Source organism: Podarcis cretensis, assembly GCF_951804945.1.
Source record: "Podarcis cretensis genome assembly, chromosome: 12".
Taxonomy (NCBI): Eukaryota; Metazoa; Chordata; class Lepidosauria; order Squamata; family Lacertidae; genus Podarcis; species Podarcis cretensis.
The window spans coordinates 2,813,778-2,837,940 of NC_137181.1; the positions used below are offsets into that span (position 1 = coordinate 2,813,778).

The window sequence follows — 24,163 nt, forward strand, 5'->3', positions numbered from 1 at the left end:
CCCGAGGTACCACTGTATAAAAAAAACCCAAAACCAATATTTTAAGACTACATTATAAAATAATAAAAACACATGTAAACTGCTTTGAGGTGTTTTTATTTTTTTTACAATTGAGCTATATGTAAATTTCATGAAATAAATATATTGAAATTGCAGAAAGAAACTGTTTAGAATTGAGCTCTTCAATGCTGCAAATTGTTTAAAAATTAAATGAGAATTTTTTATTTATTTAAGCAATGCAGTGGGTGGCTCTTATCTCTCCTGGCAGAGATAAGCCCCCAAAGTAAGGCAGGAGGGGTTTGCCTGGACTTCAGCTCCTAGCACAGGTTATCCCATTACCACAGCACAGAAATGGTCCTTCGTAAACTATTTCATTAACCAGATTAAATGTTTGTTATTGTATTGCAAGGGCTTTTTGTTATTAAGGGCCAATTTTTCATTAAAAAGCCCTAGTGCTGGAAATGAGAACTTGTTAGGGCAAAGGAGGTCTGTTTGATTAAAGACTTGGAGTTCATGCTAATGATGACAAGGTTTGTAATTTCTGGAGTCTGTTGAACTTAAGAGGCAGTACAACACTGGCAGCCTTATTTCTGCTTTCAGAATGATTAGAGGCCTGTGTGCAGTAGTTGTGAGTGGAGGCTGTTTTCATTCGTTGAGAGAGAAAAATAAGGAAATTGTTTCAATAGAACTGCTTCTTTTCAGATAATTGCTGTACTTGTGTGACAACATGGAACATTATTCCCGGATTCATTAATTCATTTTCCTGCAGTCAGCAGAATAATAGTATTACGTGATGAGAATTAAGGTGAAGGAACAGAGGAGAGCTGTGTAAGACTGGGCTCAGGACTCTAGTGCCACATAAGATGCTCCTGAACTCTAACCTTGTTGAAACAAAAGCAAAAGAACCCGTTTTAAATTTCAGCTTTTTAAAGTTTTGGGCTGGCAAATTGTACAGAGGTGGGTGCTGTTTCCACTTGCCTTTTGTTGACCCCTCTCTGGCTATGAACTAAATATGCTGGGCTGTTTTGGTCTACATCCCTCTTGAGCCCCAGCCAGCACACCCACCCAAAATATCTGGAGGGCACCAGGCTGGCAAAGGCCAAGCTAAATCTCATGAACACGCCCTGTATACTGGGAATGGCTAACTTGTTGGACTCCAGATTTTGCTGGGCTCCAACTTCCACCATGGGAATGTTTCTCAGCTCTGCTACTGGAGATTATTTCAACGGTTGCTTTTGCAAACTGAATTTAAGACCTACCGTATTTTTTGCTCTATAAGACTCACTTTTTCCTTCCTAAAAAGTAAGGGGAAATGTGGGTGCGTCTTATGGAGCGAATGCAGGCTGCGCAGCTATCCCAGAAGCCAGAACAGCAAGAGGGATTGCTGCTTTCACTGCGCAGTGATCCCTCTTGCTGTTCTGGCTTCTGAGATTCAGAATTTTTTTTTCTTGTTTTCCTCCTCCAAAAACGAGGTGCGTCTTGTGGTCTGGTGCGTCTTATAGAGCGAAAAATACGGTACATGAATAGCATGTCTCTGTAACCCCTGGAAGGCAACTGTACATTGTTGGAAGCCACCCAGAACTGCTGGGGCAACCCAGGCATATAAACAATAAAATTATTGTCATTATTTTAGTCTCTCTCTTGCATTTCTTCATTCTTGGTGGTTTTTGTGTTGCAGTGCTTTTTGTGATCTGTTTTGTGTTCTGTTCCTGTGTACTACTTGGGTATTATCTGAATGCAGAACAGTTTACAAATTCTGACAAGTAAAAATTAATGTGGAAGTAAGGAGTTCTGACTTTCTTGCTTGCTGCAGTTGTTCATAACGTGGATTGCAATAAATTTTTTTAACGTGTTTTCATAATGAGAGGAGCCTCCCTGTCTGAAATGCACTCTGTACCTGTGTGTTGTCGCACTTGGTTTTGCAGGTTCATGCTAAGTGGATTTTGGACACAGATGTATTCAATGAATGGATGAATGAAGAAGATTATGAAGTAGATGAGAACAAGAAGTTGGTCAGCTTTCGCCAGCGTATCTATCTGAAAAATGAAGAAGTAAGACTTACCTATTTCATATGATGGATGTAATGTAGAATAACTGCATTAGCTAGGTGTTCTTTCGTTTTACTCTGCTGCTATACCTAAGCCGATTGTCTGGTTTTCGAAGAAATGCCAGTATTCTTCTTGAAATTAGTGTGGGACTTAGCTCTATGACTCAAATTTTCCTTAAAATGGCAAGTGAACAAGCTAAGTATAGCTGGCTTGGGAGGAGCCAGGGACCAGTTCTGTTGACCTTCCACAGGCCCATCTATTTCTCATCTTCGGGTCTGCTGGAGCCAAGAGGGGTTTTTAGACCAGCTAACTTTGCTTGAATCCCTTTGACTAGTTCTTTCCATGGGTGTGTGTGTGTGTGTGATGTGTCAGTTTTTATCTGCAGCAGGTCATATGTTGAAGTTTTATCCTACCTTGTTTCCTTAAGTGGATTTTTGCAGTGCCTCTTTAAAGGGCTGTACCCTTAAGTAGTTGGCAGCCTCTTCCTTACTAAGCAAAATCTGACAGTGCTAGGCCCTGGTAGATAGCAAAGTGCATCTTAGTTCTGGACAGGTTATGCCTATCGCTGATTACCTCCCCCCCCCCCTCGTGACAGCCAGTCCATAGCCCTGAACGGAGGGATAGGAAGGCAGCCACAGGTGCCAGAAAACGGCGGCACTCCCCTTCACCGCCACCTCCTCCCACCCCAGCAGAATCGAGGAAGAAAGCTGGAAAGAAGGGGTGAGTAGTCTGCAGCTCCTGCAGTTTACAATAATTTATTTCTGAAATATTTGAGGGAGAGAGAGATGAGCCAGCAGCTCGGCTCAACTCCACATTTACAGCGGCCTGCTAAGATGCCGTCTACTTGAGTCCATGAATGTTTAATGCTGCACATTGAGCTTCATTCCTTGATCATCCAAGGGGAATGTACCTCCTGCCAGTAGAAGAAAACTTGACGCAGTCATTACTTCCAATCTAATGAGCACCTCACAGTTGACATGCGGAGACCATTAATAAGCAAATTTACTTCTCAATATGGCAAAGTCTGTCCTGGTGTAACTCTGTTCTTTAATACAGTTGTCTGTGCAGTTGTTGAACGTAAAAAACGACAACTGTTTTCTTCCTTGTATGAGCCTAAGCTATTGCACACATTATTCATATTTGAAATTTATGTGTGACTTTTCTGCCATACGCCCCTCAAAGTAGCTTAAATTAAAACAGTTGAACAGCATCATAGTGTATGTAATTTTTTAAAAGGAAGCATTATTGATTAGGATAACAGCTTTCTCCAGAAATGAATTCCTGAAATTCTGAAAGCCGGGCCCTTCACTAAAGATCCAGTCTAGTGAATTAATCTTCTCTTGTTCATGGTGGGTTGAAGCAGAGTCCTTATTCTGTCCTGATTTCCTGTACTATGTGTACACACGCAAAATGGGCTGTGCCTTAGACTGAGCCCCTGCTAAGCATGACCATCTCCTTAGCAGGGCCCCACACTTCCTTTTCAGTGACCTTGTATCAGGAATAGCTGGATTCAGACAGACTCTCTTGGGCCTTCAAACCACGTCTCTGTTATACACACCAGATCTGCCACTTAAGATTATATTATGAATGATTAATGGTCTGCTCTGGACTGACGACACTAAAAAGACTCAAATGTGGCTCAGTGGGTGGGCAGAGAAGCTTGAAGAAAGGAGGCCATAATTGTCTACCCCTCCTTTCCTTATTACAATTAGACTTACCCCCAATTCCATATCTCCTAAAACCCCATGCCACAAATGGAGAAGAATGCATTTGCCTGCAATCGCTAATTTCTGCCACGCGTATCTATCTAGTCCCAGAAAGTCACACCGCTACAAAATGAATACTGTTAGCTTCAGAATATTAATTAGAAATTCGTTGGAGTTGGAAGGTACTCCTAAGGTACCAGGTAAAGCTAAAGGGACCCCTGACCGTTAGGTCCAGTCGCAGACGACTCTGGGGTTGTGGCGCTCATCTCGCTTTACTGGCCGAGGGAGCCGGCGTACAGCTTCCGGGTCATGTGGCCAGCATGACTAAGCCGCTTCTGGCGAACCAGAGCAGCGCATGGAAACGCCGTTTACTTTCCCGGCAGAGCGGTACCTATTTATCTACTTGCACTTTGAGGTGCTTTTGAACTGCTAGGTTGGCAGGAGCAGGGACCGAGCAATGGGAGCTCACCCCGTCTCAGGGATTCGAACCGCCGACCTTCTGATCGGCAAGCCCTAGGCTCTGTGGTTTAGACCACAGCGCCACCCGTGTCCCAAGGTACCCAGTACCTTAGTCCAACCTGCTGCTAAGCAGGATTCTCAACCAAAGCATCCATGACAGATGGCCATCCAGCCAGAAATATTGTGGTTTCTATTCACCTAATGAATATCACTGCCCAGAACTTTCTTGTAGGTCCATGGGCTCTGCCCATACTTTTGAGGTGCAGTATCACAGTAGTATAGAATGTAGCCGATGCAGCCATCTGTTAGGAAACCATTAGGTGACTTGTTGTTTGTGCTTAATTTGTCACAGGCAAGCAAGTCTGTATGGGAAAAGGCGAGGGCAAAAGGAAGAAGATGAGCAAGAAGATCTTACCAAGGACATGGAGGACCCAACCCCTGTGCCTAACATAGAAGAAGTGGTACTTCCTAAAAATGGTACAGTGTTCCAAATACTTGCCCCGTGACTGAGCTGTCTCCGTACCATGGCTTTTGCCATGTCTTGTTTGTTGATGCTGATGATGGGTAATCTTGATAGAACTGAACTGGACTTTTTGCATAAAACCTGGGTTTGAGTGACTGCTCTTGCAGAGCACAACACATTCTTGCCATGCGTGCAGAGATATCTCTCCAACGCAGTGTTAGAAACAGATATGAAAGCTAGGAGCTAAATGGCACCTTAAATCGAGATTATGAGCCGCACTTTTTTTATAACAAGAATACAGACCTGAAAATGAATGAATATTACGTTCATTTTTCACATAGTCTAGTCCTTCCACTGCCCACCCCCCTAATATTCTTAAGAGGGTCTCTTCTCCAGTCTTCAGAGGGTAGCTGGAAGTAGGGAGGCAGAAAAAGTTCCTCCTTTCCTTCCATTCTGCAGTTTTAATCTGAAATCTTAGGTGCGGTACTGCGCCCAGGGCTCAGAAACTGCTCGTGCTAATGACATTTCCCTGTCACAAAATGCGCCTAGAACAATGGGAGTTTCGAACACTGCTCCAATGGCGCACCCATCAAGCTTACTCACAGAGAGCAGATCTTTGCACCTCTCCTGCATTCAAAGCAGAAGGGAGAGAGTGTGTGTCCAATCCTGGAACTCAGTGTAATTAGAGCATGATTTGGGAGATTTAGGAATTTTCTGTTTTCTTTTTTTTTTTTTTTAAATATTTTTTTAAATTTTCATACAAGATCCCTTCACCAAAAAATAGTACACAAAAAAGCCAAAACAAATACACCAAAAAACCATATAGAAAAAAAGAAAGAAAAAAGAAAAAAGAAAAAGAAAAAAACCAACCATTCAATACAATTTTTTTTATATATATATAACTAACTGGTCTTCCTCACATCTCCTTTACCCTGCATTATTTATATTAAAAATATCAGCAAATTATTACCTTGTTTCATACCTTATTTTGTACTTTCCAAATATTATACTTCTAAATTTAAGATAATTTTTATCATTTACTCATACCTTAAATTTAAACATATTGTTGCCTTAAATTTTGACCTTTTCTTACTTATAACTTAATTTTCTATTTTACAAAATCTATTTGCTGGAACTGAGATTTTCTAAATCGTGCAGATACTTAACATTCATACAACTTATATTGTTTTTGTAAATAGTCCTTAAACTTCTTCCAGTCCTCTTCCGTTGTTTCTTCTCCCAATCTCGGATTCTGCCAGTCATTTCAGCCAATTCCATATAATCCATCAATTGCGTCTGCCACTCTTCCAGTGTGGGCAAGTCTTGTGTCTTCCAATACTTTGCAATAAGTATTCTTGCTGCTGTTGTCGCATACATAAAGAAATTTCTGTCCTTCTTTGACACTTTCTGGCCGACAATGCCCAAGAGGAAGGCCTCCGGTTTCTTAACAAAGGTATATTTAAATACCTTTTTTAGTTCATTATAGATCATTTCCCAGAAGACCCTCACTTTTGGGCATGTCCACCAGAGGTGAAAGAATGTCCCCTCAGCCTCTCTACATTTCCAACATTTATTATCAGACAGGTGATATATTTTTGCAAGCTTGACTGGGGTCATGTACCACCTATATATAATTTTCATAATATTCTCCTTCAAGGCATTACATGCCGTGAATTTTATTCTGGTGGTCCATAACCTTTCCCAGTCCTCAAACATAATGTTATACCCAATATCCTGAGCCCATTTTATCATGGCTGATTTAACAGTCTCATCCTGTGTGTTCCATTTAAGCAGCAAGTTATACATTCTCGATAGTACCTTAGTCTTTGGTTCCAACAGTTCTGTCTCTAATTTCGACTTCTCCACCTGGAATCCTATCTTTTTATCCAATATAAAAACCTCTTGAATTTGAGCGTAATGTAACCAATCTTGCACCTTATTCTTTAATTTCTCCATGCTCTGCAACCTCCATTTGTCTCCAATTTTTTCTATTATTTCCCAATATTTCGGCCAGCAGGCCTCCATATTGAGTCTTTCCCGGGCCTTAGCCTCCATTGGTGATAGCCATCTTGGGGTCTTACTTTCTAGTAAGTCTTTATATTTTGTCCAGACAATAAATATTGCTTTTCTGACAATATGGTTTTTGAACATTTTATGAATCTTTACCTTGTCGTACCACAAGTATGCATGCCAACCAAAAGCATTGTTAAACCCTTCCAGATCTAGGACATCAGTGTTCTCAAGAAGTAGCCAATCTTTCATCCAGCAGAAAGCTGCAGCTTCATAATATAACTTTAAATCTGGCAGGGCAAACCCCCCTCTTTCTTTTGCATCAGTTAATATTTTAAATTTTATTCGGGGCTTTTTGCCCTGCCAGATAAACTTAGAAATATCTTTCTGCCATTTTCCAAAACATTCCACTCTGTCCACAATCTGTAGAGTTTGAAACAAAAACAACATCTTTGGCAATACATTCATCTTTATAGCTGCAATTCGACCCAGCAAGGAAAGTTTCAATCTTGACCAAATTTCTAAATCCTTTTTAATTTCTGACCAACATTTTTCATAATTATCTTTAAATAAATTCAATTTTTTAGCAGTCAAATTAACCCCTAGGTACTTCACTTTTTTAACCACATTTAATTCTGTCTCATTCTGAAACCTTTCTGCTTCCAAAGATGTCAGATTTTTTACCAAAACCTTAGTTTTTTGCTTATTCAATTTGAATCCCGCCACCCGACCAAACTCATATATCAGTTCCAAAACTCTTTTCGTACTAGATTCTGGCTCCTGTAATGTTATTACCAAGTCATCTGCAAAAGCTTTCAATTTATACTGTTTCACTCCGACCTGTATTCCTTGCACCAACCGGTCCTCCCTAATCATGTTCAAAAGCACCTCTAGGACTGAAATAAATAACAGAGGGGATAAGGGGCAACCTTGTCGTGTTCCTTTTTCAATTTTAAACTCTTCTGTCACCACATTGTTAACTATCAATTTAGCTTTTTGCTCTGAGTAAATTGCCTCTATTCCATTTTCAAACCCCCGTCCCACTCCCATCCCTTCCAAGTTTTTCTTCATAAACCTCCAAGAAATGTTGTCAAAGGCCTTCTCCGCATCAATAAAAATTAACACTGCTTTTGTGTTAATATTAGTTTGCAAAAGTTCCAAAATGTCTATAATGTTCCTGGTATTATCAAACAAATGTCTACCTGGAAGAAAGCCTGCCTGATCTTTATGAATTACTTCATTTAGCACTTTTTAAAATCTACTTGCCAAAATATCCGCAAAGATTTTATAATCCACATTTAGGAGTGAGATGGGACGGTAGTTCTTAAGTTGAGTCTTTTCAGATTCCACTTTAGGTATCAATGTGATGAAAGCTTCTTTCCACGATTCTGGTGCCTTCTTCCCCTCCATGATCTGGTTACAGACCTCCATTAGTGGTTGTGTCAAAAAATCTTTCAATGTCTTGTAATACTTGGAGGTAAGACCATCAGGTCCTGGAGATTTGCCTAGTTGCATATTCTGAATGGCACCCTCAATTTCTTGTTGCGTTATTTTATCATTTAGGATTATTCTCTTTTCCTGGCATAATTTTGGTAGTCCATAAATTTTTAGGAAATGGTCTATCTCAGTCTCTTCCTGCGGCCCTTGCATATAAAGTTGTTTGAAATATCTCTGGAAGCACTTTCTAATTTCCTCTGGTTTCTGGATATTCCTCCCTTCAATCTCTAAATTGATAACCGTGTTCAATTTTTGTCTCTTTTTCAACTGCCATGCAAGCAGTTTCCCACACTTATTCGCTGATTCAAATGATCTTTGTTTCATCTGTTTAATTTTCCACTCAACTTCTTGATTTATCAATTTAGCGTATTGTGCTTGGTAAAATTTAATTTCTCTCAGAACCTCCTGTGATTTAGGTTTTGATCTCAATTTTTTCTCACCATCTCTTATCTTGCCTAAAATCTTATCCTTTTTTTCATTCCAAAGTCTTTTCTTTATTGTGTTCTGTTGTATCAAAAACCCTCTCATAACTGCTTTACTTGCGTCCCAGATTATTCTTTTTTCCACCGTAGTATTCAAATTTATTTCAAAATAGTCTTTTAAAGTTTTTTGGGCCTTCTTGACAATCTCCTGATCTCTTAATAGGGTGTCATTCATTTTCCATCTGAAGGAACCGGTTGGAATAAGTCCCATTTCCACTTTCATAGCATTATGGTCGGAGCAGGTTTTTGGGCAGATTTCCACTTTTCTAGTCTTAGGTGCCAGTTCTCTAGTTATCCATATTTGGTCGATTCTTGTCCATGACAGGTGGGCTTCAGAAAAGAAAGTTCCTTCTCTGCCTAAGGGGTTCTTTGTCCTCCATATATCAATCAAATCCATATTGTCAGTTAGTTCAAAGAAAGTTTTAGGTAGTCTGCCGTCATTTGTTAAATTTTGATTTTGTGACTTATCCATATTTGTAGAGACCACTCCATTCATATCTCCCATCATAATGATGTTGGTATAGTCCAGATAGTCCAGAATTGTCTCATGCAGTTTCCTGTAAAATTCTGATTTCCCCTCATTCGGCGCATAAATTCCTAATATTAAAAACTTTTCTCCTTGGACCTGTATTTCAATTGCCAAAATTCTTCCTTGCTCGTCTTTAAATAAGAGTTTTGGTGACAGGCTCTCCTTTGCATAAATCACCACTCCTCTTTTCTTAACTTTGTCCGATGAAATAAATTCTTGGCCTAGTCTTTTATTAATTAACACTTTTCTATGAAGCCTAGTCACATGTGTTTCCTGCAAGCAAATAATGTCCAATTGTTCTTTTTTCAATATATGAAAATATATTTCCACCATTTATATTCCAACTAAGAAGCTGCAGAGACATCCTGGATCAGTCTGTTAGTCCTGTGGTGGCGTCTCTTTCTTTTGGTTCTCTGGTCCCGAGGGTGTAGGTGCAGGTATGGGTGGAGGTGGTGGCCAAGATCCTGTTGTTCCTTTCTGTAGGTCCTCTTTGTGGTCGTTCAAAAACTTTTGTTGATCCTCTGCTGTTTTGATTTTAACTTTCTTTCCTTTGAAGTTGAAGGATAGTCCTTGAGGGAACTCCCACCTAAAGGGAATTGAGTTGCTTCTCAATAGTCTTGTTAATTCTATATAAGTATCTCTAAGGTCCAAAAGTTGTTTCGGGATATCTTTGTAGAATTCTGCCTTGATGCCTTGAATAACAAGTGATTTTCCAAAATGAAGGCCTAGTATTTTATCTCTCTCTTGCTTAGATCTCAAGATGATCAAACAGTCTCTGGATCTGTCCTTCCTCACCACTCTTCCCAATCTAAAAGCAGTTACAATTTTAAAGTCCTTATCTTCTTCTATACCCCAGAACTTTGTAATTTCTGATGTCAGATAACCAATCAGATCTTCCTGTTCGAGTTCTGGGATAGCTCTCAACCAAAGATTATTTTCCCTATTCTTCAGTTCCGTCATAGCCAGGTAGACCTGCTGTTCCTTGATCTGTTTGTGTAAGGGCTTTACCTCCACTTTTAATGTATCAACTTTCTGATTGGCTGCCTCTGCTTTCTGATTGGCTTCCTCAGCCAATTTACGGTTTTCCACAGTTGCTTCCTGAATATTCCCAATTGCTTGTGTATGTTGAGCAACTTGATCAGTCAGTTTGCTAATAGTGGCTGTTGCTTGGTCAATTTTGGACGAATGCTCATCCGCCTTTTTATTTAAAATTGCCAGTTGTTCCAAAATTTGATTTAAAACTGTTTCAGATTCTCCAGATGCCATATCCTTTGATGCAGTTTGCGCAACTACCTCTTCTTGTACTAGAACAGCTGGGACCGAAGATCTGCGTGGCTGAGAAGTCAAAGTTGTTTGTACTAGTTGTTTAGCTTTCGTTTTAGCCAATCTTGCTTTCCCTGTGCCACTCATTCCAATCCTGACTACGTGCCAAGGTTAAATTGTATACAGTCCCGTGGGAAAGACAGTTCCAAAGAGTAAACAACAAGGCAGCAAAAAGTCAAAACAAAATACAGTTCCCAGAAAATTATAAATCCAAAGTCCTCTAGGGGGAGTGCATTTGTGCTTCAGCAGAAAGAAAGGACTGTTCCACCATTAAAATCCCAGCAGTTAAAAACAGATTTAAAGAGAGCCTTCAAATTCCTTTTGGTTTGTAGAGCTTCCTCAATGTTAAAACAAAGTCTTTGAAGATGTGCAAGATACAGTTCCCCAGTTTGTAACTAAACTGTAGCGCTCAAATGTAGCACTTTCAGAGTTAAAAACATTTCAGCAATTTGACAGCTCTTTGTTGCCCTGGCAGTCCGTGACTTTGGGCTTCTCAGTTTATAAATCCACAAAGGAGAGGAAAGGTCCAATCAAAAGCCAGCAAAATTAAAGCAAAATTGTCTCTTTTCAATTATTATTAAAAACAAAGTTCAATTATTGCGCGAAAATCCACGCTTTTTACAGCCCTTTTTGAATGCTTCCAGCTTGTCAAAGTCTTTGCTTTGATCTTTTAAGCACAGTCAGGAGACGGACTTCCTGGTTACGTCTCCCGCTTTTAGCCGAATTTCAGTCACTTTAGTCCCAAATTTTTAAGATCCCCTACTCACGGGTTTGTAGTTTGAAGTCTGATGTTCCAGGAAAAAAGGTCGGCGCTCATCGGCAGCAGCCGCACGGCTTCACTCCCGCAGAAAGAGCGATGAACTCACAGCACCGCTCCCCCTTCCACGCTCCGGAGCCCCTTACGGGGTTCCTTCCTCGTTTCTGGGGGGGCTTCTGGTGCCCGCCGAGTCCCACGGCCACAGGCTCACTCTGCCTGTGGTTTTTCTTAGTGGGTCTCCGCTTTGCCGTAGCGGACGACCCTTTTCTGCGGGGCCCCTCTTCACAGCGCGAAGAGGATCGCCATTGCCGTTTCGCGCCGCCTCCGGAATTTTCTGTTTTCTTAGGGTCCCCCCTGCCCCAAGAATTAAAGGCCAATCTTTGCTTCCCTTTGTAAAAACAATTGTTCATGTTAAAAGTCTTAAGGTGATATGTTCAAGCCCCTGCTGGAGTTGACCTGCAAAAGAGGTGGCCCAACCTCCAGTGCTTCCATTCTTTCGTCTCTCCTTCCTCCCGAAGCAAGCCTGACATTCTTCTCCTATCCAGAACTTCCTCCTTCTTCCTTCTAAAACTGCCTCTTTTGTCTGTGTTTGCAGACCGTAATTGGCTCACAGTTATGTGATCAGCTCCACTACCCAGAAATCTTTTCCCTCCCTCCCAATGGATAAATCCCCAGCTGCCAACATAAATGTTTGTTTTCCCCTGAAAATATTGTGGAAGTGCATTTGGTTTCCCTTGCTTCGGAGCATCGAAAATGTCTGTATTTTGATCTTGAATAAACCCCTTCAGAGCTGGCTTTGTGCACATTTCTAGCTGTTGGAAAGAGGAGTGTTTCCTCAGCAAAATGTGTGCTTAAAAGATATACTGCCATAATTCTCTGCTGATCTGGAACTGGAGCTGCCTGATCGGTTATTGGAAGGCTCTGTTCCTTATCTACCATCATCATGTTTAGCACAAGATGTAGACAAGGCACCAGAGGCTGTGCTAGACAGGTGACTGTCAGAAACATGAGAAGCAATGGGCAAAAAGTAACATTTTCAGCACTGGGCAAGAGAGTAATTTCCAGAATGTGTAAGAATAATGGCTCGCCGCAGTTACTCACAAAAGACCCTTGCGAGAACGCAAATCAGTTTTGCCTGCAAGCTGACAGCAGTGCCCTCTTGGGCTTGCAGCAGGCGTGGTGCCTGTCATCCTCTTCTGAACTGTGGTGGACAGATCAGCAAAGTAAACAGTTAAATGTAGCAAGCTGTGAATGCACAAATCCAGGTGCAGGAATCTTGCACCCATGTTTATTGGCCAGTCTTCTCCTGCAGAGCTGAAACAAGGAAGTGGCTTCTGTTTTCCCTACTTTGTTTTATTTTAACACCTCGGCTGTGCACTTGCAGGTCTCCCACTTGACAGGCCTTGAGCATGAAATTTTAGAAGTGTTTCATTAGGCTGGCGAAGGAGCGGCAAGACACAAAGGCAGTGCTGATGTCTACAGTGCAGCCTACTTACTCCCCATTGCGTGGGCACTTCAGTCTCAAGCCACAAAACAAGGAAGGTCTATTGTTGAAGCAAAGGTCTTTCTCACAGTTGTGTCTTGGAAGTCCTACACAGTCTCAGGGTGGATAATTATCATTGGCTACTCATCATGTGGGGACGCAGGTGGCGCTGTGGGTTAAAGCCTCAGCGCCTAGGGCTTGCCGATCGAAAGGTCGGCGGTTCGAATCCCTGCGGCGGGGTGCGCTCCCGCTGCTCGGTCCCAGCGCCTGCCAACCTAGCAGTTCGAAAGCACCTCCGGGTGCAAGTAGATAAATAGGGACCGCTTACCGGCGGGAAGGTAAACGGCGTTTCCGTGTGCGGCTCTAGCTTGCCAGAGCAGCGATGTCACGCTGGCCACGTGACCCGGAAGTGTCTCCGGACAGCGCTGGCCCCTGGCCTCTTAAGTGAGATGGGCGCACAACCCCAGAGTCTGTCAAGACTGGCCCGTACGGGCAGGGGTACCTTTACCTTTACCTTTACTCATCATGGTGGCTTATGTTTATGCAGATTTTAATCTGTTTTTAGTTTATTGTTATTTTAACTTTTTGAAAATCTAATTATTAATAATAATTCTTATAGATAATTGTATTGCTTTATCTTTTTTGTAAACCACTTTGTGAGTTTTTCTAATAATCAAGCGGTATATCAGTTTTATGAAATAAGTAACTTCTAGCTGTACTTTGGGAATCAGAGGTGCTGTTGCTCTCAGGTCCTGCTTGCGATGATCTGCTTGGCCATTGTGAGAACACAATGCTGAACTAGATGGTTCTTTGGCCAGGTCCAGCAACTGGCCCCTTCTTTTGGTTCTTTTTATTGGGCAAAGATTTTCAGTGGTCTCTTGTCTTAAAAGACTGTTAAAATAAGACTCAACTGTAAGAGTGACTTGATGTTCCAGGCAATAACCTGTTTTTTTCGAAATAACTACTTACAGCAAGTCTGAATGGAAAGGCTTGATGGTTCTTCCATCAAGTGTTAAGGTAGTAGGACAGCGTCCTTTAAAATTGTTGTTTGTAGAGTAGCAAGTCAATCAGCTGGGCTTTGATCAGGAGGCCTTGGTCATCTGGCCTCAACTTACATGCAGCCAGTCCTAGTCTTTGCTCATGAGGTGTTTTTTTTTAATGAGAAACATAACTGGATCATCCTAATGACAGTGGAATTTGCTGCCCAGGAGTGTGGTGGAGTCTCCTTCTTTGGAGGTCTTTAAGCAGAGGCTTGACAACCATATGTCAGGAGTGCTCTGATGGTGTTTCCTGCTTGGCAGGGGGTTGGACTCGATGGCCCTTGTGGTCTCTTCCAACTCTAGGATTCTATGATTCTATTCTAATGAACCACTCACTGCCTTTCATCCTAACCTTGCCCAGCCTAACCTTGAGTTCTTTACTTATCAAGTGTAATTCACCAACAAATGCAAAGGAAGCTTGTTAGCTTGGGATGGGGGCTCATTGTGTGCAAAGCCAGATAATGAGAAAACGTGGTTCGTAACCATATGATTGATGGTGGGGAGAGTGAAAAGGTGGCTAGGCTACCTTTGCATAATGTAACAACCCATGCAGTGTTACTGCAGAGAAGGCACAGCCTGACGTTCTCAATCTTGTTTAATTTTTGCAGTAAATCCAAAGAAAGATAGTGAAAACACTCCTGTGAAAGGAGGTACAGTAGCAGACCTTGGTAAGTTCTTTGGTTGGTTTTTTTAAATGATGGATTTCCCCCTCTTCTTTGAGGCTGGCATCTATATTTGCTTTGTAACTCAGCCCGTTCCAGGGGTGTGTGTGTAAGAGCAATTTTCTGTAGAGGCTTATTCTTACTCTCTGGAGAGGTCTCATCCTAAAGGAGGATGCAGAGGTGAGAAGCCTCCAAAAGGCTGCCAGACGATTATTATTTTTAAAACTGCCCCAGGCATTTAAAATTATCTCTGTAGGTAGGGGAAGGGTGATTCTTCACTAAAATAGCTGACAGTGCCATGGCAAGTCTTTTTATATCCTGCCCTACTAAAACAATGTTCAGGGAAGCTCACATTTCTTCAAGACAATGCCACTAGTGTTAACTGAACCTTCACAATTTTTTCTGACAGTTACAAATCACAGACTCACAAATGAAACTGGCTATTTGCTAAATGCATTTGAAACTGTGTGAGTCCCAAAAATGTTTGTAATTTTGTGGGTTAAAAATAAAATAAGGTCTTAGATTATTTTCCCTAAATATCTGCAGGTGGAAGCATGCTTTTCCAAGCAGGGTAGTGATAGATTTGTGGCTGTAACTGGCAAAAAGCTTTTATTGCTTCCCAGCTTGTCTTAGCTTTAGATGGGAAGGGACCCCAAGTAGGGGCCTCTCATACTGGTCTTAATGGGCCGATGGTCTCATGGAGTGAGACACGGTGCATCAAGGCCAAGTAGGGCTTTATATGCCAGGAGTTCAGTAGCATCTGACTTGCTTTTTTACGTCAATGATTATTTATATTATGCTTTCCAACCAGGAGGGCTTCCAAGGTGGGTCGCAGGAAAAAACAGATACATAGAAATACAAAAATACAAATACAAATGATACCAATTCAATATATTCCAACAGTGTTTTAAAACAAGGCACATCCATGTTCCTACCAAAAAGGTATTCACAACAAAAACGTTAAGGGAAGTCAAGGATACTTAAGCAACATCTTTATCTTATTAAGATCAGGGGAATGGAGCAAGGCAGGTGGAAAAACAGGTGCCCAGTGATGGTCCCAGCAGACACTCCCCTGGGCATCCCTCCTCTCTTCCCCAAGGGCCACTGAGCCTTACAATGGGCAGGTGAAGGGCCACTCCCAGCTAAAGCAGGAACAGGCATGATGGTGGTGAGTTGGCCCCCTGCGTCCCATGCCACAGGTCCCTTTCCTGGTCCGGGAAAAAGTTGGGATATAAATAAATGCAGGAGAATAATAATAATTGGAAAAAAACATTTATACCCCGCCCATCTGGTTGGGCTTCCCCAGCCACTCTGGGCGGCTTCCAACAAAATATTAAAATACAGTAATACCTCAAACATTCCTTCCAGTAGCACCTTAAAGACCAACTAAGTTAGTTCTTGGTATGAGCTTTCGTGTGCATGCACACTTCTTCAGATACACTGAAACAGAAGTCACCAGACCCTTCTATATAGTGAGAAGGTGGGGAAGGGTATTAGGAGGGTGGTGGGAATGGGTGATTGGCAGATAGCTGTGATGAGCCTGTTGACGACTCTTAACGACTGCAATAGGTCTTACAGGAAAAAGCAAGGGGTGAGAAGGTGAAAAATGGCTTTGTCATGTATAATGAGATAAGAATCCAATGTCTTTGTTCAGACCAGGTCTCTCCATGGTTTTAAGTTTGGTAATAAGTTGCAATTCAGCAGCTTCTCTTTCCAGTCTATTTCTGAAATTCCTTTGTAATAGAACAGCTACTTTGAGATCTTGTATAGAATGTCCTGGGAGATTGAAGTGTTCTTATCTCATTATACATGACAAAGCCATTTTTCACCTTCTCACCCCTTGCTTTTTCCTGTAAGACCTATTGCAGTCGTTAAGAGTCGTCAACAGGCTCATCACAGCTATCTGCCAATCACCCATTCCCACCACCCTCCTGAGTAATACCCCTCCCCACCTTCTCACTATATAGAAGGGTCTGGTGACTTCTGTTTCAGTGTATCTGAAGAAGTGTGCATGCACACGAAAGCTCATACCAAGAACTAACTTAGTTGGTCTTTAAGGTGCTACTGGAAGGAATTTTTTTATTTTGTTTTGACTATGGCAGACCAACACGGCTACCTATCTGTACCTCAAACATTAAAAGCTTCCCTAAACAGGGTTGCCTTCAGATGTCTTCTAAAAGTCTGGTAGTTGTTGTTCTCTTTGACATTATGGTGGGAGGGCGTTTCACAGGGCGGGGGCCACCACGAGAAGGCCCTCTGCCTGGTTCCCTGTAACTTGGCTTCTCGCAGGGAGGGAACCGCCAGAAGGCCCTTGGAGCTGGACCTCAGTGTCCAGGCAGAACGATGGGGGTGGAGATAATAATAATACAAGGCTGCTGCTTAAGTGAGTGCCCATTTACTGGCCCTTATGGAATACACCCGTGCTCCTTTTCTTTCTTCTGTGACAGGCTCAATGTTTGCCAAGTCACATGACTTCTCCAACAATGGCTTGTGCATATTTTTCTGCTCTTCTTGCTACAGTTATTGCCCCGTTGAGGCGCAATGATGGTAAAGCAGCCTTCCTTGACCAGGCGCCCCCCAAGGGTTTCGGACTACAACTCCCAGCAGCCTTAGCCAACGTGGCTGTGGGGTGCTGGGGCTGATGGGAGTTGTAGTCCAAAACATCTGGAAGGCACGAGGTGTAAAGGCTCCTTAGTTGTGCCGTTGTGTTTATTTCTCTCTGCTCATTTATTTTGCAGATGAGCATGATGAGGAGACGGTCGCCACGGGAGGAAAGGTAAACTGCTAGCTCTTCGTTTAGAGAAGAATGAGTGAAAATGAACTAAAGTGCCGCTTTACCTGATGTCACTGTGATGTCAGGTGGGTAACCCTGCCCGCCTGCCAAATTGGGCCCTCCAGCAGTTGAGAAGTTTCAAGAGTTGGCCTTGTGGCCAGGAAACGTTTCCCACCGCTGCCCCCTGACATCACTATGGCCTTTTGACCTTTTTTTGTGCTCTGCACAGCCAATAGCTGACCTCCCAAACAACTCTATATCTTTCCTCCTGCAGGAAGACGAAGATCCCAACAAAGGTGACCAGAGCCGCTCGATAGATACCGGAGAAGACAATGTCACAGAACAGACAAATCACATCATTATCCCCAGCTATGCATCCTGGTTTGACTATAACTGGTAGGTTCTAGGGTGCAGGGAGCCAGGGAATAGTCACAGGTCCAGAGTCTGCTATGTATGACAGCCACTTGCATGTTAGCCTGCCCTCATGTTCCTGTGATGTATTAAAGGTAAAGGTAAAGGTACCCCTGCCCGTACGGGCCAGTCTTGACAGACTCTGGGGTTGTGCGCCCATCTCACTTAAGAGGCCAGGGGCCAGCGCTGTCCGGAGACACTTCCGGGTCACGTGGCCAGCGTGACATCGCTGCTCTGGCGAGCCAGAGCCGCACACGGAAACGCCGTTTACCTTCCCGCTGGTAAGCGGTCCCTATTTATCTACTTGCACCCGGAGGTGCTTTCGAACTGCTAGGTTGGCAGCTGGGACCGAGCAGCGGGAGCGCACCCCACCGCAGGGATTCGAACCGCCGACCTTTCGATCGGCAAGTCCTAGGTGCTGAGGCTTTAACCCACAGCGCCACCTGCGTCCCTTTGTGATGTATTACACAGTAGTAAAAACTACCTCAATCTGAAAGTTGCAACCTTTGACATTAACCTTCCTTTCCACTCTACATCACATATTTTCATTTTGTAACTATCTCAGCTAAACTGGCCTCTATGCGCCATTTGTTGCAAACTGTTCTGGATGCTAGATAACTTGGCCCAGGTGTAACCCAGGAATCGTATGGCCCGTTAAAACTAACCTTGCCTTCTGCCTCAGCATGGTGGGCCATGACCAGTTTAAGCCTGTAGACTGGCTGTTAGCAGCTTCCTGCCTGGAAGGGCTGTTAAATAAGTGAAACAAACCTCTTTGTAGAGCTCGGCGCTACAGATGTTCAAACCAGGTTGGATAGATGTTGTGCTTGGGTTGCAAGATGAGCTGTTTGTGTTCCCTTTGAATGGATTCTGAAGTGCAGGAATAAAGAATGGGGTGCACCCATCCGCTTCTTCCCTCCTCCCTAAATGAAGGCAGCATGTCCTAAATGTGGGTGTTGAGGTCACTTTCTCAGCCAAAACAGTGGATAAATCCAAATCGCTGCTGAGTATGTACAGTGGTGCCTTGCAAGACAAAAAGAATCCGTTCCGCGATTCTCTTCGTCTAGCGGTTTTTTCGTCTTTCAAAGCAAGCCCATTGACGGCTTAGCGGATTAGCGCTTTTAGCAGATTAGCGGCTTAGAAAAAGGGGGGGGAAGGGGAAAAAACCCGCAGGAACTCGCAAGACATTTTCGTCTTGTGAAGCAAGCCCATAGGAAATTCGTTTTGCGAAGCACCTCCAAAACTGAAAGCTCTTTCGTCTAGCGGGTTTTCCGTCTTGCGAGGCATTCGTCTTGCGGGGCACCACTGTAATAGGTCTCAGGCCCTGGAACCTGAGAGTTTTATCCATCGCTGCTGTGCTGCTCATACAATGGAACTTCCTCCCCCGACCCCACTCCCCTGCAGTCCCCCTAGGTAAAGGGCCCCCTGACCATTAGGTCTAGTTGTGACCGACTCTGGGGTTGCGGCGCTCATCTCGCTTTATTGGCCGAGGGAGCCGGCGTACAGCTTCCGGGTCGTGTGGCCAGCAGGACTAAGCCGCTTCTGGCGAACCAGAGCAGCGCACAGAAATGCCATTTAGCTTCCCGCTGGAGCGGTACCTATTTATCTACTTGCACTTTGACGTGCTTTCCAACTGCTAGGTTGGCAGGAGCTGGGACTGAGTAACGGGAGCTCACCCCGTCGCGGGGATTCAAACCACCAACCTTCTGATCAGCAAGTCCTAGGCTCTGTGGTTTAACCCACAGCACCACCCGCAGCCCCCCTACACACCCTCAAAATCTGCTCCAGAAGATTGTTGACCCTCAGAGCTGATCTGGGGAGGGAGGGGCTTGGGGAAAGGAAAGGAAGTGAAAGTCCAATTGTGTAAGTTAAACACCACTCAGGTAGCGTTCGCTAAAACGCTAAATCTTCTGCATTATGGCTTATCTTAGACTGCACTTAATTTTGTGCACATGTAGGCTTTCTGAATGTCAGAGTTAGACCTTCACTGCCCATTGAAGTGATTATTATTATATTTTTTATTTATTTGTACTCCTCAAGGCAGGTTTTACAAATTATTCCCAATTCCTTTAAAGAAAACTGAGTGGCACACTGACCCCTCCCCCCCCCAAATTTTTGTTCCGCATTTTTTCCCTTCCTTGCTGCTATGGGACCCGTCTTCCTCATGCAGTTGTAGATATGAATAAAATCATGTCTGATTCTTCCGGCCCTGAAGTGCCTTGCTCTGACGTATGTGGACGCAGCTTGTCTAATGGCTGTCTGGGGAAAGTGTTTTCGTATCCAAAGCATGCCCAAGCACTTGTAACTAGGCTAGACACTACCCTCTAAACGGAATGCAAATTGGCCTGGTATAATTGCCGTTCCGAGACTTGCGTCATTTGGTTGCCAAAAAGGAGGAGGTATTTTTACATCCACGTCCGCCTGTTTCCCTTCATTTCTGTGGTGAATCTTTCAAACATTAAATCTTGTGTTTCAACCAAGTCAGGCACAACATGCCAGCATAGGATGTGTTGGTATCCTTTGCCATTTGTCCTGTCCTGCTAATTCAATTAACCATTTCCATATACAGTGGTGCCTCGCAAGACGAAATTAATCCGTTCCGCCAGTCTCTTCGTCTAGCGGTTTTTTCGTCTTGCGAAGCAAGCCCATTGACGGATTAGCGCTATTAGCGGTTTAGCGGCTTTTAGCGGTTTAGCGGATCAGCTGATAAGCGGCTTAGCGGCTTAGAAAAAGGGGGGGGAGGGGAAAAAAACCGCAGGAACTCGCAAGACATTTTCGTCTTGCGAAGCAAGCCCATAGGGAAATTCGTTTTGCGAAGCACCTCCAAAACGGAAAACCCTTTCGTCTAGCGGGTTTTCCGTCTTGCGAGGCGTTCGTCTTGCGGGGCACCACTGTACAGCTTTTAGTGCTAGCGAAGAAGGGTTTTTCTTTAACTCAAAGCAAATTTTGAGTCACTTTTCCTCCTAAAGCCTCCAATGCACTATATCAATTTAAACATGTGACAGTAATGTTTGTAATAAAAACCTGGGTACCATAAATAAAATTAACACAGCACCAGCATCAGTAAATGAAGCTCAGGTCTGTTACCTTCAAGTCCTGCTGTTGGGCTTCCCCTGAGAATGTGGTTTGCCACCGTGGGAAACTGGATGCCGGTCTGATCCAGCAGGGCCTGCTTTTCTGTTCCTGTGTGTTAAAAGTCAGTGGCCAAGCACTCTTGGGGGAGAAGGTCCTAACACTCAGCTCCGGCCTAAATCCCGAGAAACGCCTTCTATATATGCAGCTCTATTATGGGAGAGGGGGCAGTTGAGGACAATTAAAGTTAAATGCATTTGAAGACCTTCAAGTCAGGAACTTCTGTTAATGGCAGTCTCTCTTGGAAGCTATTAAAGCAATTTGTGGAAGAAAATTCACATTACCCAATTATTTTCGACCTAATCTTTCAATAAATGAACTAGCCTTTCGATCGTTCTCTCAAATAGAAAATCCATTTCATAATTCAATTGATGGTAAAGGGATTATATCCAGAACACTGCACATTGTGTGGTGTGTTGCAGATAAAGCAGAAGAGTGCTCTGTATAGTAAAGGAATTGGGAGCAGAGCTGAAACCTCAAGATCCATATATGTTGAGTTGGTGTGTTTTGGTTGTTGTTGTTTTTTAAAGAAACTCTTGTTTTCTTTATTTCTTAGCTTTGACATGCCTGTTTGCTACACCGCATAATGTGTAAAGCAAGCACTTCTTTTTACTTTGGACATTGTGACTGTCCTACAATTCTAAGACTGTAATATATTGAAGTCGATAGTAATGCTGTAATAGCAAATCTGAAAGCTACGGGTTCCTGCAGTTGTGACCAATACTGCACTTCGTTCCAAACTTATTTTCCTGCAAATATAGATTCAGAATGTTATTCCCACCTCCTTTGGTATTAGTGATCTGGAGACTTAAGTTTAAGCAACTTTTAAAGATATATTAATAGAAAAGGTGCTTGTCTTGGAAAGATGTCATGCTGTTAGCCGTGGCTGCTTAGTTCCTAGTGTGTGATCAGAGTGTTGAGTGAATCTGGGCATGTTCTACAGTGACCACATTCCACTTTTCCTCCTGACACAGTATTCATGTAATCGAGCGCCGTGCTCTTCCAGAATTCTTCAATGGGAAAAACAAATCTAAGACCCCAGAAATGTAAGTAAAAGCAGAACAATGTAAGCATGTATTGTGTCCCCCTCTTTGCTTATAACAGGTACAACGGTTATTCCCAGGGCCATTATAGCCAGGTGCAGATGTAACAATTTCTGACCTCTTGCAATGGGGCTTTTGACTTGCTCTTCAGCTAGGCAGTTCCCTGACACCATAAGCTGCTTTTCCTGCATGCATGCCTGTCTGAGACAGCACAAGGAATCCATCTTGGATCTTGGATCTTTCCGTGTGCTGTGGACACTGTCTTTAGAAGCAACTCACTCAGAGGCAAGTAAGTTTTTTGAGGGCTGAGTGCAGTCTGCATCCAGCATAATGTAAGGACATGGAAGTAAATACAAAGTTGGTGTTGGAAAGACGGGTTTGGAGAAACGCGGAGTTTGTGTCAATTTCATAAGGATTTCATGCCATGCTGAAATTCTACGTGTTTTGGGCCGTATCCAGTGCTGCAGCTCTGCTGGTCCAACCGACCCCCCATGAGCAGAAGAGAGCTTCCTCTTTTGTGCTCTCCTGCCCCTTCTCCCACCATCAAAATCTACTCCTGAGGTTTGGAATTTTGATAGAAGCAGGAGCCATGAGGCTTCTTTTCCTTGACACAAGATTTGGGGAGGGGGCATCTGCCCCTGTCCTCCACTTTGGATGATCATTACGGGTTGTTTTTTTATTATACCTGCAAACTGTCTCCTCTTCTGTCCTGTGTAACAGAGCTATGAAGATCCCTTATTGTGCACCAAGCAGCCTTCCTCAATGCTTCTGTGCTCCCAAGGGTTCACTTCCAAATGAGAAGGGATGGGAAGGATTGTGTCGATGAACACTCTTATTGTGTAAATGTTGCTGTCTTGTCTTGTCTATTTTCCTCTTTCAATTTTTTTTATACTTCGTATCTTTGTTATTTCTTTATTTTCTTCCCTTTTCCTCTTTTTTGTTCCTTTAGAAATTTTTTATTCTCGACATAATTTTCTTTTTCTTCATATGTAAAGAGATAGCATATAAAGTTTGTTTAGATATGTAAATTTTTAATCAATAAAATTAAAAAATAAAATAAAAAAGGGTTCACTTCCAAAGCCTGATTCCCTCCCCCCCCCCCCCAAAAAAAAAAAAAAACACACACACACACAATAGCTGGATGGCTTTGGGTTCTTGTGCCTGGCCTGGGCCTCCAGGCGGGGAGGTTGGAGCTCCAAATAAAAGATATTTTGCCGGAGGCTGTAGGTTCTGAGATGCTGTTTAAATCCAGTAATGCAGGAGAAAGAGGCCTGTCTCCCTGGGAGCCAGTGCGGAGAGGTTTTGCTGCCAGGCATCTGGCTTACATCCAAGAGAGTAGTTTTAACCTGCACTTTTTAAGGGATGGAGGCACCAAGGAAAGTACTAAAGAGACACAGCTCACCTGGGCTTTACTTTGCATTAGTTTATTTTTTCTGTGCGAAAATGGAAGTGTTTAGAAGATGAATCATTAAGTGGGCCATCAAGATAAAGAGAAAATGTATTTCCCTTACATAATGAAAATAGCTGTTGGATAATATTTTCCTGCTTTCTGCCTCCTGAGCTCCATAGTTTCTATCCTGTATCCCTCTTCTTAATGTTTGCTGTTCTCTCTCTCCAATTTTTCTTTTCTTTTCTGCTTTTTGTTCTCGCCTCCACCTCCCACCCGGTTCACCATGGAAGAGTGCGGAAGGAAGCAGGCTGATGTCCCAGTTGGTCTTCCTCAGCTGCTCTTCCATGTGTGAAACCCTCTCAGGCTTACTGCATAAGGGAAGTGGCCTTGGAATAGCTGGCACCTTCCTGCCCCAGAGGCGCCCTCCTTGGTGCCCCTCTGTAAGGCTCCACTGAACTGAAACTCAAAACTTCTTCTGACGCCTGGGTTGTAACTGAAGGTATGTGTCCTATTAGTAAACCGAGGACACCCAAGTAGATGAGACACGGCATAAAAGCTGCACATTGAAGCCCTCATTTTCATTTTTTTTGCTTCGGTCCCTAGTCAAAGCATAACAGGAACTGGTTTTTGTTTGAAATAGGTCAGCGTGTCTGTTCAATTCAGAAACTGAGATTGAAGGTATTTTGCTTCTCTATAGACCTGTCCTCAGACAGGTTGTTAATGATCAACCACATAGTTAAATTGTCAATATTACTTGAAAAACCGCCTCCTTCCCTGTAGTAGTTTCTTCACCCTCAGAAGTTCGGGGGTCAGGAGGGTTGGCAGCAGCCTGGGAGGGCCTTCTCTATGGTGGCCCCTAAGTTATGGAACTCCATCCCCACAGAGGAATCTGTTCACCCTGGCTTTCGACACTTGAGGTGCATATTTTTAGGGACCACCTTATCTTTGTGACTGTAAG

At 43.1% G+C, this 24,163-nt stretch overlaps 1 protein-coding gene across 2 annotated transcripts in view; it reads left to right on the forward strand.

Moving 5' to 3' along the window:
- The window catches only part of SMARCC1 (SWI/SNF related BAF chromatin remodeling complex subunit C1), a 111,235-nt gene that overhangs the window by 28,179 nt on the left and 58,893 nt on the right, over positions 1–24,163 (forward strand). For both annotated transcript variants that reach the window (XM_079996411.1, XM_079996410.1), the window contains exons 9-15: positions 1,926–2,051; positions 2,644–2,768; positions 4,566–4,690; positions 14,406–14,465; positions 17,198–17,235; positions 17,507–17,628; positions 21,747–21,818. In XM_079996411.1, coding sequence (XP_079852537.1) covers positions 1,926–2,051; positions 2,644–2,768; positions 4,566–4,690; positions 14,406–14,465; positions 17,198–17,235; positions 17,507–17,628; positions 21,747–21,818 — 668 coding nt within the window. The remainder of the gene's footprint in view (positions 1–1,925; positions 2,052–2,643; positions 2,769–4,565; positions 4,691–14,405; positions 14,466–17,197; positions 17,236–17,506; positions 17,629–21,746; positions 21,819–24,163) is intronic.